Below are 15,112 nucleotides of genomic sequence, written 5' to 3'. Positions count from 1 at the left end.
AGGCCCTAGGGCCGATAGCCTAGTACCTACCTATGAACCTAAGAAAAGCCCTTGTTTATAATTTTTCACAGGTAGATGCTAAATGATACCAGCTGCATCAATGGTTGTTTTTCACATGGAAAAGATTTGGATGACGAGCAGTGATGTCATCCTGCATGCTATCCTAGGTGTATTAATTTAAGAACTCTCTGAGAGAGACTGAGTATTCTGTATTTCTCTTTGACCTGACAACACCAGCTAGAAGACTCACTCACCACATCTGCCTTGCTTGCTCTGTAAGTAAGTTAACTAGGAAATAGTCATTCTCAAGATGTAGTCAGGAATATAGCAAAGCTTAATTTAGATCTTTTTCTTTATTTATTTGAGACTGTCCTGCAATGTTGTTCCATATATTTCCTGTGATTTTGAACTCTGATATTACTGTGATTATATACTGAGTATTTTCTTGTTCTTTTATTATATATTATTAAACATAGTTAAATCTAGTTCTGCTCTAGTTCTTCTTCTTTTCCTCTACCTATCTTTTTTTTTATTTTTTGCGCCTCCTCGTTCCAATATTTCTCATTTGATTATTATTTTATGTATTTCATATGTATGTGTTCTTTTGCATTATTTTATGCAAATTGTGCAAATGTATAATTCCATGTTTGCTTGTTTTAATTGTTTTGTGCAATTGTTTTTAATATGGAGCTTTTCTCACTGGGCCTCCACTGAAAACGGGCCCTTTGGGCCCAGTGGACCTCCCCGGTTATCAAACTGGAAATAAATAAATAAATAATCTTTCATTGTGGCTGATATTTGTGAGACATATTTACGTTCTAAGAATACTTGCATATTTATTTGCTGACATTGTGGGCCACTCCTTATAGACTTGCTTCTGGTCAAACTGCCATTTGTATTGATAGCAACATTACACAGCAAGATTGGATAGCCTTTGTTAAGGGCCTTAAATTAGCTGATAAAGAGTTGGCTGGTGGCAGTAATAACTAACTTAATAGTCTGGGCAGAAGGGGGCATAGTTAGTGAACCTGTGCCAGCCTTGCCCAGGTGTGTGTGTGTGTGTGTGTGTGTGTGTGTGTGTGTGTGTGTGTGTGTGTGTGTGTGTGTGTGTGTGTGTGTGAGAAACAAATCTCCAGGAGTGTGTGTCAGCTACTTGGGCAGGAACAAGAAGCACTGGTTGGACAGATAGAATGTTGGAGGTCTTGGCTTGGCCACTCAGCTGAGATCTCAACTGTAGCTGTGCCAGCGGGGAGTCTTAATGGGGATCTGAAGAAAGAGGGAGAAACTGATGGGTGCTCTTAAGGGAAATTGCACTTGATGCAGTTAGCTGCATCTGGAAGTGCTGTTTGTGTATCTGTCATTCTCCCACTGTACGTCCCCCACTGGTGCTAGTGGTGAGGATTGAGGCTCCTTTATTATTGGGCCAGTGGTGGGGCGTCACAGTCAGCTGTACATTTTGTACAGCCTTGTGGACATATGTGGATGACCAAGTCCCTTTGCACATATAACTGCGTATGGCTGTGTCTCTGTGTTCATCTGGATACCTGTGATTTTATGGCCATTATGCAGTTCTGGTCTTGTGATTTTGAATATGCTGCTGTGCACACAGCATGCTCATGATGAAAGTGATGGGAACTCCATAGTAAGGTTGCGTCTATGTACAGAATATGTGTTACAATTAGTCTTGTGGATTTGTACCCTTCTGCAGTACATCTGTTCAATTTCTTATGTCTGTTAAACAGCTCATTGCTCTGGCACCCCTGGATCTACTTGATATAGTTGGTGCTTTCTTTAAACTTGAATTCCTTTATATTCTGCCCCTTTGATAAAGTACTTTCAGGGAGGTTTACCTCTTTGGTAAACCGCGCAAATTTACTTTTTGTACTACTATTGCGTTTCACTTTCCACCCACATATTCAGTGTCTTTTTGAACACTGCAGCCCTGAATATATGCTGCTTTCCCAATACCCAAAGCTCAGTGGAGGTCTGGCATGTGTGGGTGTGGTGCATATTGTGAAGCTTTATTATTAATTTGATGTCTGTTATGACAGTGCTACTTCATGAGTATAAAAGAGCAAAGGAGCTACAGACAGGTGGCAAAATATTCAGGTTGAATCCAAGAAGTGCTGTAGTTACTCCATGAGGCATTTCAGATGGCAGAAACCGCTGTTCCTATAATGTGGCTTTGTTCTTTTGTGATATCTCTCAGCTCATTGTTGCCTACAAGAGTATAGTCATCGGGAAAGCAGAGTTGCTTTGCATTTTGAAAGAGTGTACTCTTTACAAGAGACTTCCCTGTACTCGTGAAATGAATATACTCCTCACGGTTTTCAAAGTCTTAATTTCTGAAGTCATGGTAAAGGCACATACATAAAACTAAGGCAGCAAGGTGGCATCTGCAAGCTGACATGATTTGTTAAGCATGACAGTGAAATGGTTAGTATAGGATGTGCAGATTTCAGTTGTGTTTCAAAAAGTTATAAAAAAATAGAACATATTCCCATATTGACATTAATAATGTAAAAATAGTGTGTGATACTCTTACTATCAGGGTGGTGTATTCAAGCAGTGGATGTTGGTAAAAAAAATGACATTAAAACAAGGTGGGTAATATGAAGACATTTCCTTTGTGCCTGGATGTCGTTTGGCATTGTTTGTCTTTGGTGTTTATGATTTCAAGTTATTCCATATTCTCAATGAAATGATATTCACTATGTTGAATGTCCAACTAAATGTATGCACAACCATATGGTTACAGTGTTACGATTGTCAACCGCATGCTTATTCTTTAAAACACTACATATCCCTTTGGTGTTCCATTCAGGCTAAGGTGGGTTATTGCTGTTACAGTCCAGACCTATTTAGACATTTTCATTAGTCTGAAGAATTAATCACTGTAACCAGATAATCTAATGCTGCAGGTGAAGCATTACTTTTAAATTGTATAGCTAAACTATAGAACCATTACCACTGAAATCCTTTCAGAATAATATACCTTGATTAGCATTTTCTTTCCTTTCCTCCCACATCCCAAAGACATGCTGTAGGGGGATTGGGCACTCTAAATTGGCCCTAGGTGTGTGTGTGTATGTGTGTGCCTTCTGTGGAAGGTTGGGCTCTGGGCTGGCAACTTGACACCATACAACTCCACTGCCAATCATGAGTGGACAGGTGATCTGCTGTGGTGACCTCTAACTGGGAAAAAGCCGAAAGAAGAAGAAAAGGCATTTATCTTTTGTGTGATTTACCCTTGAAACTGATGGCAGTGCATAATGATGCAATTCTAATTTTAGCCTTAATCTGCTAGCATGAGTGTATTAACCAATGAACAGTTCCTGTTATCATTGTTTAAGATGTTTTTTGCTGGTGGTATGAAATTGCCACTGAGAGACCATCACTGCTGATCATTTTAACATGTTTTTTGCCATTGTGTTACTATTGTCTGTTGTATTGAACAATGATTTCATTCCTGTGGCATGTTGAAACAGAAATGGAGGTATAAATGAAGGGAATTATGACAATTTCTCAAAATGCCTCAACATTGAACCACTGACCAATTAAATCGAGAAAACATTGGGAAAAAAACACACAAGCATCATTTTCTTATTTGCATGGGGCAAACCCCACACTCCATGATAATTATGTATAGCAATTCCGAGTTCACACAACAGTAGGGAAAGGGCAAAATCCTTGACCACTGCTGTTTTGCTGTCTCACAAAAAAAATCTCTCTTTCTCTTATAAGTTTTGATTAAACAAAGTGTTGATTAAAGGTAGATAACCGAAATGGAGTAATGTTGTTGCATAGCAACACACAGTGCTTAAGTTTATTATTTTCAATCAATAGCTTTTTTTTTTCATAGTAGTAATTTGACGTGTTCCCCTTTGGCTGATGTAACTACTGTGATCATCATCATCTTCTTTCGGCTGTTCCCGTTAGGGGTCGCCACAGCAGATCACCTGTTTCCATTTCTTCCTGTCCTCTGCATCTTGCTCTGTCACACCAACCACGTGCATGTCCTCTCTCACCACATCCATAAACCTTATCTTAGGCCTTCCTCTTTTCCTGTTAACTGGTAGCTTCATCCCTAGCATTGTTTTCCCAATGTACTCAGCATCCCTCCTCAGCACATGTCCAAACCAACGTAATCGTGCCTCTCTGGCTTTGTCTCCAAACCTTCCAACCTGGGCTGACCCTCTAATATTGTGTAATACATATCTGCCATACTTGATTAGTCTCACCTCCTAAAATGCACTCTCTTTTTCAGATTGTGTCTATGGAACTTACTGCTTCCCCATGGAAACGTCTGTATTTATACTGCTGCTTGTATGCCACACCGTGCTTCAGCACCACTGTACAGATGGATAAACTCTTAATTAAGGCATGGATCCAGGAATTTGATGTTAGATGCTCTTGACATTTGTAATCTACAAAAATAAATCAAGTCATGAATTACAAAAATGAATAGAAACAATTTACTCGATCTATAATGATATTCAGCACAGTTATAGCTGTGTTGAATAATTTTGTATATAATATTTCTAACCCTATTAGGGATATCATTTGAGAGGCAAGTGAAAATGGACTGTTGAAAATGATTTTTGGCTGCTTTGATAAATGGTTTAATTAACCTTTAGTCTATATTGGTCGGACCGAGCTCTTTATAAGCTGGCATGTGTTTTTTATGGAGTCAACAGTGAGTGATCTGTTTACATTTGTCCCATAAATCTTTGGTTTGCTTTATTTTTAACACAAGTAGCTGAACTGGTCTTACTCGAAAAGCCTGTTTATCTACTTACTGGGACACAAAGTAAAAAAAAATATATATGCATGTGTACGTAGCGAGTATAAAACACTGGAAGCACTTCAACTTAAGGGCAATTTGTTTACAGTGAAATGTAAAGTTCACTTCTAACTTAAGTAGAAAATGGGCAAACATTTGCTTTTATACAGTTCTTGGCAACATGGGCAAGCATTTGCTTTATACAGTTCTTGGCAACATAAAGGTCAACTCTGTGTTTTCCAGAGTAGTTTTAGAAGTTTTTTTTTTTTTTTTTTTTTCTGTGGAATATAACAATCCTTGCAGTTCACAGGCTTGTTGCAGCTTGGGTCAAGATACTTCCAAATGACTCTACTTATAGGCCTCTAGTACTCCTTGAGTAAATCCATTAGAAGTCCAATGATTCTGGAGTCCAAGTTGACCTTAAAGTCCATATCCTTGAGTGGCAAATATCTTGATCTCTGCAGCTACAGGCCCTAGTTTTGACAAAAGCTTTTTTCAGATTGACATTTGACTGTACAATCACAGGGCTTCAGTAAGGTAATGTATTAACTCTACATATATTACTACCAGAGTACATGGTACATATGTGGAACTTTTATTTGTGAAGTAGCCACTATGCCATAATGATCCCCCCGCATAGAATTCCTTGTTCAGTTCTGAATGGGATGGGTTATGGAAACAAATTAATCCATCTGCATTTTTTGTGTCTTTTGACAGACCTATTCGTAATGAAACAGAAAGGCTGTAGTGACAGATCTTGGTGTTATCATCCTGTTGCTTGTAATAACTGCTGCAGGGTGTATGCGGTAATTTGTCATACTGAAGCTACATTCCAGTAAATAATACAATGAAGTTAGTGCGCACATAATAGTGAGACATTCTCATTTTATGGCCGAATATCTTGTTTCACCCTTACTTCCCTAGGTATCACAGCTCCTTTCCTTACTTTTGATTCATCATTGTACACAATAAAGGATGTAGTAAATTCACAGGCAACACAGACAGACTCTGAATATACAATAGGTTACAGATGGTTATAAGCAGCATCTGCTTTTGTACTCCACTTTTTCTACAGTGGATATAAAAAGTTTACACAACCCTGTTAAAACTCCAGGTTTTGTGATATAAAAAATGAGACCATAATATATAATTTCAAAACTTTTCCCAACTTTAATGTGACCTATAACCTGTACAATTCAATTGAAAAACAAACAAATCTGTTAGGGGGAGAATATAAAAAAATAAATGTACAATAAGCTTTTTGCATAAGTGTGCACACCCTTCAACTAATACCTTAGTATTAGAAAAAGATTTCCAGTTGTTGAAACCATTTTTTTCTCTTATTGTGGCATCATCCTCAATGATGGTAATATGCTGCTTAGTGCTTGGCTTTTACCAGCCTGAGAAACATTGTCTGAAAGCTCCATAATGTGTCTCTCCATATAGTTCAGGAAGGTATATCTCGGGTCATTTGCACCTACATGGACTGTGATGAAATCATACTGGTACTTGAGTGCATAATTTATCAGATCCTGGCTTCAGATAAGCAGTTAACAGTTATTTTTTTTTCAGCCTGGTAAGCGGGGCATCAGTATATCTTGCAGTGGAGTCCCATATGATGAGAGTCCTGGGAAGTGTGTTTGCTTGCCTTAGGGGATTAGTGTTTGGGGCTCCACTGAGAGTGACTGTATGTGTGGTGTTTTTTTTTTTTTTCTGAGTGCCTCTGGGCTTGCTGAGGCTTAACTTTGACAGTGGGTGGTCTAGGTTACCTGTGTTGTTTAAGAAGATTGCTTTTAGTGCCTCAGCATATGTCAGTCTGTGTGTGTGTGTGTTGTGTGTTATGTGAGGTGGGTGTTTTGTGTGTATGGCTTCAATAACCTGATGTGGACTTGTATGCAAGAGTTCAGCCTCTAGTGTCATTGTGCAAGTACACCTCTTGCATACTGTCTGTTTCTTTAAGGATTAAGTGGTTGTCAGTAAACCTGAGACAATTGCTACATTGTGTCAAAATGCCCAAATCCACCCCTTGGCAACAGAGAATTAGGAAATTGCATATCCGTACTGTCATTTGATTTGTGAGCTACAATTTATGTATTTAACATTTATTTACCAGGATAGTCTGGATGGACCACTAGTGTCCGTTTTCATCGGAGTCCTGGGGAGAAAAGCTCCATACATTAAGAAACTACACAAGTTATACATAGTATTAATGGAAGAGACAGTTTAGTAACATGCTGTAGGATGGCTAATAGTTATAAAGGATACAAAGTTGGAGTACAGTATACAAGTGTAACAGTTTCATGGAAAAGCATAGATAGGTACAATATACGTCTAAGGTGTTGGTATAGTAGAAGTTATTTACATTGTATACAATTTATACACAAGGCAACTGTAGAGCAATTTATAAGTGTGCTACAGAGGCTTGGGGTGGTAGGCTACTGTGTTGGGTTTGCCTTCAGGAGGGTAAATTGCAGTTCCATAGAGGCTTGGAAATGAGGTATGGTTTAAGGAGGTTTTTGAAAGTAGTGGAACAGTTCTGCAGTCTGAGGTCGGGAGGTAGGGTATTCCATGACTTTGTGACTTCTTTGGGGAAGAGGGATTCCCCATGGCTGTTTTTACATGGGATATTTGCAATCAGAGCTTTGTTACTAGATCACGGTTGCCTATTTGAGTTCTAGAAGTTTAGTAGGCCAGATAGGGCAGGGGTTTTCTCAGGAGAGTATAGAATCTGGTGAGCTAGGTTAAGCTGGTGGTATTGTAGGAAGTTGGGGAACTCAAGCCAGTGTAAAGTATGTAGGGTAGGCAGTGGTGAGACAGGGATTTTGCATTGGTTGCAAACCTCAGCGACCTCCCAAACCTCTTATGGCACATGGGATATATATGCAAATGAGCCTTATGAACAACAGGTGTATTTTTTATTACACACAATGCATTTAATGCTTAAACTAGGAATAGGTAAGCTGGGAAAGGTATTTATACTCCTGTTAACCTACATATTTCATCATTTTATGTTTGCATATACTGAATTATCTATTGTATTTTTCATCATTCATATAATATTCATAATTTTTGTTTTTAATGAGAACTGTTATATATTTATTTTTGGATGGAATTGGTTATAAAGCTATGAGGTTCATAGGTTGGTACTAGGCTGTCAGCCCTAGGGCCTATACAAGCCTAGCCATAACAATTCCCTGGCTATTTCTTCCCACACTATTTACTTCCCTGGACCCCTGTCTACCAGGGCGACTGACGTGATCCCCGGGGTGAATTTCCTTTCTCCCATCCAGTCGTCAACGTTCCTTTTGAAGAGGGACAAAGAGGCACAAAGAGGTTATATCTCTAATGCAGAAAGGAGACTGCAGGGTTTGCCTTCTTCAAGCTGAAAAATGGATTAATTAATTTATTAATTAATTTCATTTGAACTTGCTAATTAGGTGTGAGCATATTTAAAGAATGAGCTGTTATTTGTTGCTAGTTCTAATGATGCCCAGTGGATGGACGAAAGCGCTTAACTTTTACTCATTTTTATTATTTTGTTTATTAAAGAGTTTTTTTATTTACTTGTTCTGCCTGCTTCTGTTGACCAAGATGACCCTTTTGGTTATTAGTCTAGTCTTAGAGTCATTTGGTTTGCACACCTTTTTTTGTTACTGGTATTTTTGGTGTGCACAGTCAGCAGTCGCAAGCTAACCCTTGGAGGACTGGGTTGACTTACTAACTTTCCTGATCGTTTTTTATGACCAATCTATATTTGGGAGTTTTTATGGATCTTAGTTATACTGTTGGTTGCTGCCTGTTGCTATTGTTGCTTTGAGCGAACAGAAGAAGCTCTTTTTGACCTCACTGTGCGTGTTGGTCGGATTTTATGCCAGGGTATGGACTGTTTACTTGTTGGTTTTTTACTCCATAACAAAGTGTGTTTCACAACAGTGTATTTTTTTTTTTTTTTAATGAGGCGCCAGTTTGTAGTCCGTTACCCCTTTGAACAGCCTTGGTAGTTTGATATTGGTATTTTCTACCATTTATTGTTTACCATAAAGGGTTTGCATGACCTGTACTGTTTTTTAGACCTCACTGAACATGTTGGTCGGATTCCCTTTTTGGGCTTCGATTGCTTATTACATTTTGGCAAGCCATTATATCGAAGTGAAACTTTATACACCGATAACTGTCTTTTAGACTTATTGCTTTATTTTTTGAATTTCCTGGATTGGGAGAAACCACTGAACTAGAGTATGGAGGGTACATTTGAGAGCAGTACACAACGAGACAGCATAGGGCAACTTAACACAGCTGTTGGAGTTGTTGACCCAAAAGATTAATGATATTTCCACATCACTGCAGTCCCTGCTTTCCTCACAAGGATGCACTATTATGGAAAATAAGTGTTTTTTAGAACAGATTGCCCCTTCAGTAGACGGTATGAGTGATTCTACAATGGGAATGAGTAGTTTTGACTCTAGACAAACAGAACACAGAAGTACAACTCTAAGTTGTGAAAGAGAAATGTTAAACCCCCAGACTTGTTTTTGGAATGGAAACACAAGTTCAGGGTTACCCGAGTCGAACAATTGGCTGTGTCAGGAGTTTGATTTCTCTACACGAACAACCTCAGTGGACAACAAACAGGTTAGTCTTAAATTTTGACTCCGGGATTTTGAAAAGAAACTTAAGAAACTAAGGACATTACAAATAGACAACACCTATTTAAAGGAATGTCTTCGCCGCCGGGAGATCCCAAATGGATTGAGACTTTTTAAATTTCCTTTTGGTGTTACCCATGTTTCAAAAGAGTATTTTACTCTTGTTGAAATGTTCAACAGGGATGGTATTGAATTGTTAGAGTTTATTATTAAGTTTAATGGTGAATGTATTGTAGATTTAATGAGAGAAGCTACCAACTTAAAACAGGTTATCAAAAATGATTTATTGTTTTTTTGAATTTCAGCACAAGTTTAATAACATTTTTAATTTTGTTGATGAGCATGCTTCCTGGGTTATTAAGAAAAAAGAAAAAAGTTGGTAAGGGACAGTGTTGAATATAGGGAGGGTAGAGCCTACCCACTGTTTTGGGGTGGTGGGGACACTGGTTATAATGGGAGGGATTTTATCCCTGCCCATTCCATCCCCCCGGACGATTGGATTGACTCCCCCCATAATGAAACTGTGCCCCCCACACAATGTGAGGAGATCAGACAGAAATAGGAATCAGAAAGCAAGGGGAATGCACCAGGTCAGAGAGGCAGGTTGTATTTTTAGGAGAAAAGTCACTTAATTAGATAAACCCCAAGTACTCGGGAAGCAACTGTATTGATGTTATTACTGTTGAATATGGAGGTAGAATTTTTATACATAATGGTTTTCACATTTTCAGCTATTCTGATCTTGAAATTGATATGACATACTTTACATTGTTTGAAAAAAGGTTTCAAATTCATACCACACTGTCTGGGTGGTATAGCGGATGTGATTTTGTAGTTAATATGTCCTTGTTATACAAGGATTGTACAAATTTTCAGTCGGCAACTATATGTAAGAAGATATTGTTAAGCTACCTATACACAATGTGTTGCATACATTCCAAAAGGTTTGTGAAAGAGAAATTTATTCCCTGTAGTAATAAGTGCAACATGTTTTACAACCTGACCATGGAGGAACGCTGCCTTTTGGATGCGCTCACTAGAGACAAATCTATTAGAATAATGAAACCGGATAGGGGGGGGGGGTTGTAATCACTACACATACTGATTATGTAGGAAAAATGTTTAATATGTTACAAGATGAAACCCGGTACCAGGTAGCTTCTAGGAACGAGGTAAATATAGCATACAGAAATATTGACGTGTTCCTTGAGGACACCTTGTTGCAGGGTACCATTACTATTGACACTTACAATTTTCTCCACATTAAAGATGCTTTGAGCCTGTCATTATCTGATATTCCAAAGACCCATAAAAGTGTTGAGGGACCTACCTTACTGGTTAATTGTGGCAGCCCAAGGCTGCAACTGCAGAGATTACTGTCTTCCCTTACCTGGACAACTGACTCCTTTTTTCCCCTTCCAGGCATCGACTCTGCCAAGCAAGGGAAACCTTCATCAAACAGCCCACCAGTTGGGCATAACCATGAATCTCAACAAATCCCTACTGACTCCAGTTCATGTTCTAGATTTCATCGATGCTCGGTTGGACACAATTCATACCAAGGTTTTCCTAACCTCAAACAGAATCCAGCCCCTGAAACTTCGTCTGGTGTATCCTTCAAGCTCAATCGCCAGCAGCAGGATTGGTCTTGTGGGTGTTGGGGTCCATGGTGGCCATAATTACCCTCATGCCCACAGCTCAGTTGCACATGAGGGTTCTTCAATGGACCCTTGCAGTTCAGTGGTCACTGCTAGATCTTCCATTGACTCACCCTATTCGCATATCCTGGGCATGCAGGGATTCTCTACTGTGGTGGATTCATTCCCCGGATCTTCTTCAGGGTCACCCCTTTGTTCTGCCTGCCCCTTTCGCCACGGTGACCATGGACTCTTCCCTACTCGGGTGGGGGGCATTGTTTGGAAAGGACAGTCCAAGGCACGTGGTCTCCCCACAGGACTCTGTTGCATATCAGTGTCCTGGAGATGAGGGTGGTACTACTAGATTTGCAAGCTCTGCATGCCTGTCTTCCTGTCGGGATGATTGCCATCCAGACAGACTATATGTCGGTTGTCTGGTACATCAACAAACGGGGGTAGGGCAGGTCTTGTCCCCTGTGTCGTGAAGCCATGATAGTGTCGGAGTTGGCGATCTCCACCGGCCATTTTCTGGTGACAACGAACATTCCGGGGAGGTTCAACATTCTAGCGGACAGCTCCTTTTTTCTTTTTTTAGCAGCTTTATTAACAAGCTGCTAAAAAAAGAAAAAAGGAGCCGTTTTCTTCCACTAGTACCTTTTGCTTTGCTTAGTTGTGACTGTTCTGGTACTAGGCTCCATTGTCGTGATTCTAGCGGACAGGCTCAGCAGGTCTATCCTGACACTTTGAGTGGTCACTGAATCCTTCGGTAGCGAAACAAATCTTTCTCAAGTGGTGTCAGCCTTGCTGCGATCTCTTCGCCTCTCCTTCCAGTGTGAAGTGCAACGAGTTTTTTGCTCTGAACCCCCCACAGGGGGAAGACCCCAGAGATGCTCTGGTTCATGTTTGGCCCTCCGGTCTCCTCTGTGCTTATCCTCCTCTCCCTCTAATCCCGAAATTCCTTCAGAAAGCTCACAGGCTCCTTCAGAAAGCTCTGTCATTCTTATAGCCCCATTATGGTCTCGCCAAGTCTGGTTCCCTTCTCTGTGGTCTCATATAGTGTGTCTGTCCTGGACATTAGATCCGGCTCCTGATATCATCTCTCATCCCTCAGGGATGCCTCACCCGTACCTGGTCAGTCTGAAGCTCACCACTTGGCTGCTGCGGTTCCCATGATGTGATAGTCAGGACTGCTAGGTTATCGTCACTGGTCAAAAATATATTGGTCGCAACTCATAAATCTTCTACCAGGAAGGTTTATTCCAGCAAGTGGAAACGTTTTTCTATTTGGGCATCATAGCGTGATCTAGACCCCTTTACTACTCCAGTTTCGGTGGTTTTAGAATTTTGGCAAGCATTTTTCATCAAGGCACCAGTTCTTTTACGGTCAAGGTTCAACCAGCAGCTATATCTAATTTTCATGTAGAAGATAATATGGCTTCTCTAGATTCTTCTTAGCTTTGCAAAGCCTTTTTGAAAAATACCTTATTAGTTTCCAGAAGTCTGACCAGCTCTTTATCTCGTATTCTAAGCCCTTTTTAGGGAAACCAGTGTCGAAGGCCATCATTCTCGCTGGATTTCCCAGTGCATTACCCTGGCATATTTAGCTAGAGGTTTACCCCCACCAGATCATGTTAAGGCACATTCTGTTAGATCTAGGGCTACTTCAGCTGCCTTCTTGTTCAGAGATTCATTGGATGATGTTTGCTCTGCGGCTACTTGGGCTTCTTCACATACTTTCATTTCGCACTACAAGTTGGGACATTCTGTCCAGGAACAGGGCATCCTTTGGCTCCACTGTGCTATGGAATATCCTTCCATGAGGGCCTCCCAGTTGTTTAGTAGCTGGGGATTCTGTCCCACAGGTTGAAGAGCAAATGAAGACAACAACTTCAGATAAAGAAGTTATGTACTCACCATAACATTCCATCTGAGTTGTTGCTCTTCATTTGTCTTCACCCATCCCTCCCTCCTTCCCCCTGCCTTGTGGTGGCCTGGATAGGAAAGATATAGTCACCACGTTGGCATGTCCTTGTTCTCCTTTTCATGCTTCTGGAGACCTGTTGTTATGGTAGATGGTCTTGGGTCAGGTTGGGATGCTTGGATAGCAGCAAACTTGATCTGAAAGGAGGAGGGAGACAGGGCATTAGGGGCGAGGGAGGAGCTTGGAGTTTGGATCAGATGTTGTAAATGCAGCCGAGTCAGATCAGAGTACCCACAGGTTGAAGACGAATGAAGAGTAACAACTCAAATGGAATGTTATGATGAGTACATAACTTCTTTTTTTTTCCTTTTTGGCACTGTCATCTTTGGTCTTGGCTTCCCTCAAGCCCTAAAGGGCTTAGAGCCCAAAAGAGTTTTTAATCCATTCATCTAGAGCTGCCTTAATGGTCTTAACGGTTTGAGTGTGCAGAAGATGCCCTGAAGCTTTGGAAACTGTCCAGCTGTTTTATCATATGCAGGATATAGCTTAGGCTACTGCAGCACTGGACATTCAACCATGTATTGTTATTGTAAATTTACGTACACAACCTTACTTTGTGCTAACTCAGTACTTAAATTGTGGTGAGAAGTGAAGCATATTTTTTTTATTCATTGTCACAAAAACAGGAATCTGCAAACACTAATCCTTGTTGTACTGCCTGCTTGTTTCTTCCTTAGGGTTTCAGTTGTATACCAGGGCATGTTTCTTACAGTTTTTTCTTTAGCATGTTTGGTGTTTGGGATTTGTCTGTTAGCAGATTGTGAAATAACAATCCAGGTAATTAATTTTTTGAACTTCCCCTGTGTGCTGTTTGCACATTTGAGAGTACATCATATGAAATAACATTCCTGAGATGTGCATTTAAGCTTTCCCTTTGTGTTTATTTACAGGTGCTTTTGTTGTAGACATTGAAATATGGAGAATTTAGAAAGCCGCAAACAGAGTGAAGCTATTCTTATTACTGGAGGTGGTGGCTATTTCGGCTACCGGTAAGTGGATTCATAAAAATTGTATTCTAGTTCTTTGTTAGAAAGGATAGTGACATTAAGTAAAGTTTCAGCTGAATGGCTGGCCTTCTGACAGAAGTTTATTTCACTCATACTTTCCAAACTATAGTTTAATTAATCCATTGTTTAGCATATCTCTGTGGTTTCATCCAAAGCAAGTGAAAATCAGCCATGGTTTGTCCCCATTTATAAAAGTGGGGATAGTGATATTGCTTTTAACTATAAGTCACAGTCTGTTTGACTAGTAACATTGGAAAAACATTTTAAAGAACTGTTTTGGGTTTCATATAGTTTTTACCAGTTTGTCTCCACATGTTTTATGTTATTTCCTTTCACCCTGACCTCATCTAGATATTTGATTAATCCCCAGACACAGCTTATTCAGAACTTGGTGGTGGTAACAGTTACATTATTAGATAGATTTGTGGATGGCACTGTGGGTTGAAAATTTCTGGGATCCTTTTTGTTCAGCATTTTTATTTCAACCATGCAAATCAGCCCTGGATACGCAAGTTTGATGATGATTGTAAACTAGGGGCGAGTGGGTGACTGTAACATGTGAGTGCACACAAAGTTTTCCAGCAAATTTTGTAATCATATGCGTGGGCTGCTATTTAATAAAATTATATTTAACACCAAAAAAAAGTGTTTTATTACTAATTTTGATCTTGGAAGCCATAAATAAAATATTTGGTCATCTTTGTAAATGATAAATTAATTTTTGTAGCTGATTACAGCTAAATTACCATGTGCAGTGTTAAAGATGTACTACATTTCCTTTCATCTAGGGGCTGGCAGTTTTTATTCCTCTGCGTAAAATGCAGAGTATAGTGTTTCACTACAGTCTGCATGTACAGTGTGACAGTTTGGTGAAAGAGTTCATTGTTGTCATATCAAGAAAGTTAAGTCTGACTTTGATCCCTAACTCGTAGTGTTTGGAGAGATCAAGACTATATTCTGCGTAGTATAGGCTAGTTACATGTGACTTGATAATTGCAGATCAATAGCTGAAGGATAAGTTCTTGGGAGCAGTAGTAGATATTAGTTATATGACAGGT

General features: G+C 39.7%; 1 protein-coding gene across 2 annotated transcripts in view; it reads left to right on the top strand.

Moving 5' to 3' along the window:
- SDR42E1 (short chain dehydrogenase/reductase family 42E, member 1) overlaps positions 1-15,112 on the top strand; it is a 94,877-nt gene that overhangs the window by 32,079 nt on the left and 47,686 nt on the right. For both annotated transcript variants that reach the window (XM_044081287.1, XM_044081288.1), the window contains exon 2: positions 13,938-14,036. In XM_044081287.1, coding sequence (XP_043937222.1) covers positions 13,963-14,036 — 74 coding nt within the window. In that variant the 5' untranslated portion in view covers positions 13,938-13,962. The remainder of the gene's footprint in view (positions 1-13,937; positions 14,037-15,112) is intronic.

This window comes from Protopterus annectens, chromosome 8.part0 (genome assembly GCF_019279795.1).
Source record: "Protopterus annectens isolate FY-2018-M chromosome 8.part0, PAN1.0, whole genome shotgun sequence".
In the NCBI taxonomy this organism is placed as follows: Eukaryota; Metazoa; Chordata; order Ceratodontiformes; family Protopteridae; genus Protopterus; species Protopterus annectens.
Note: the sequence above shows the minus strand (reverse complement) of the source record. Positions and strands in the feature narration are given on the sequence as shown.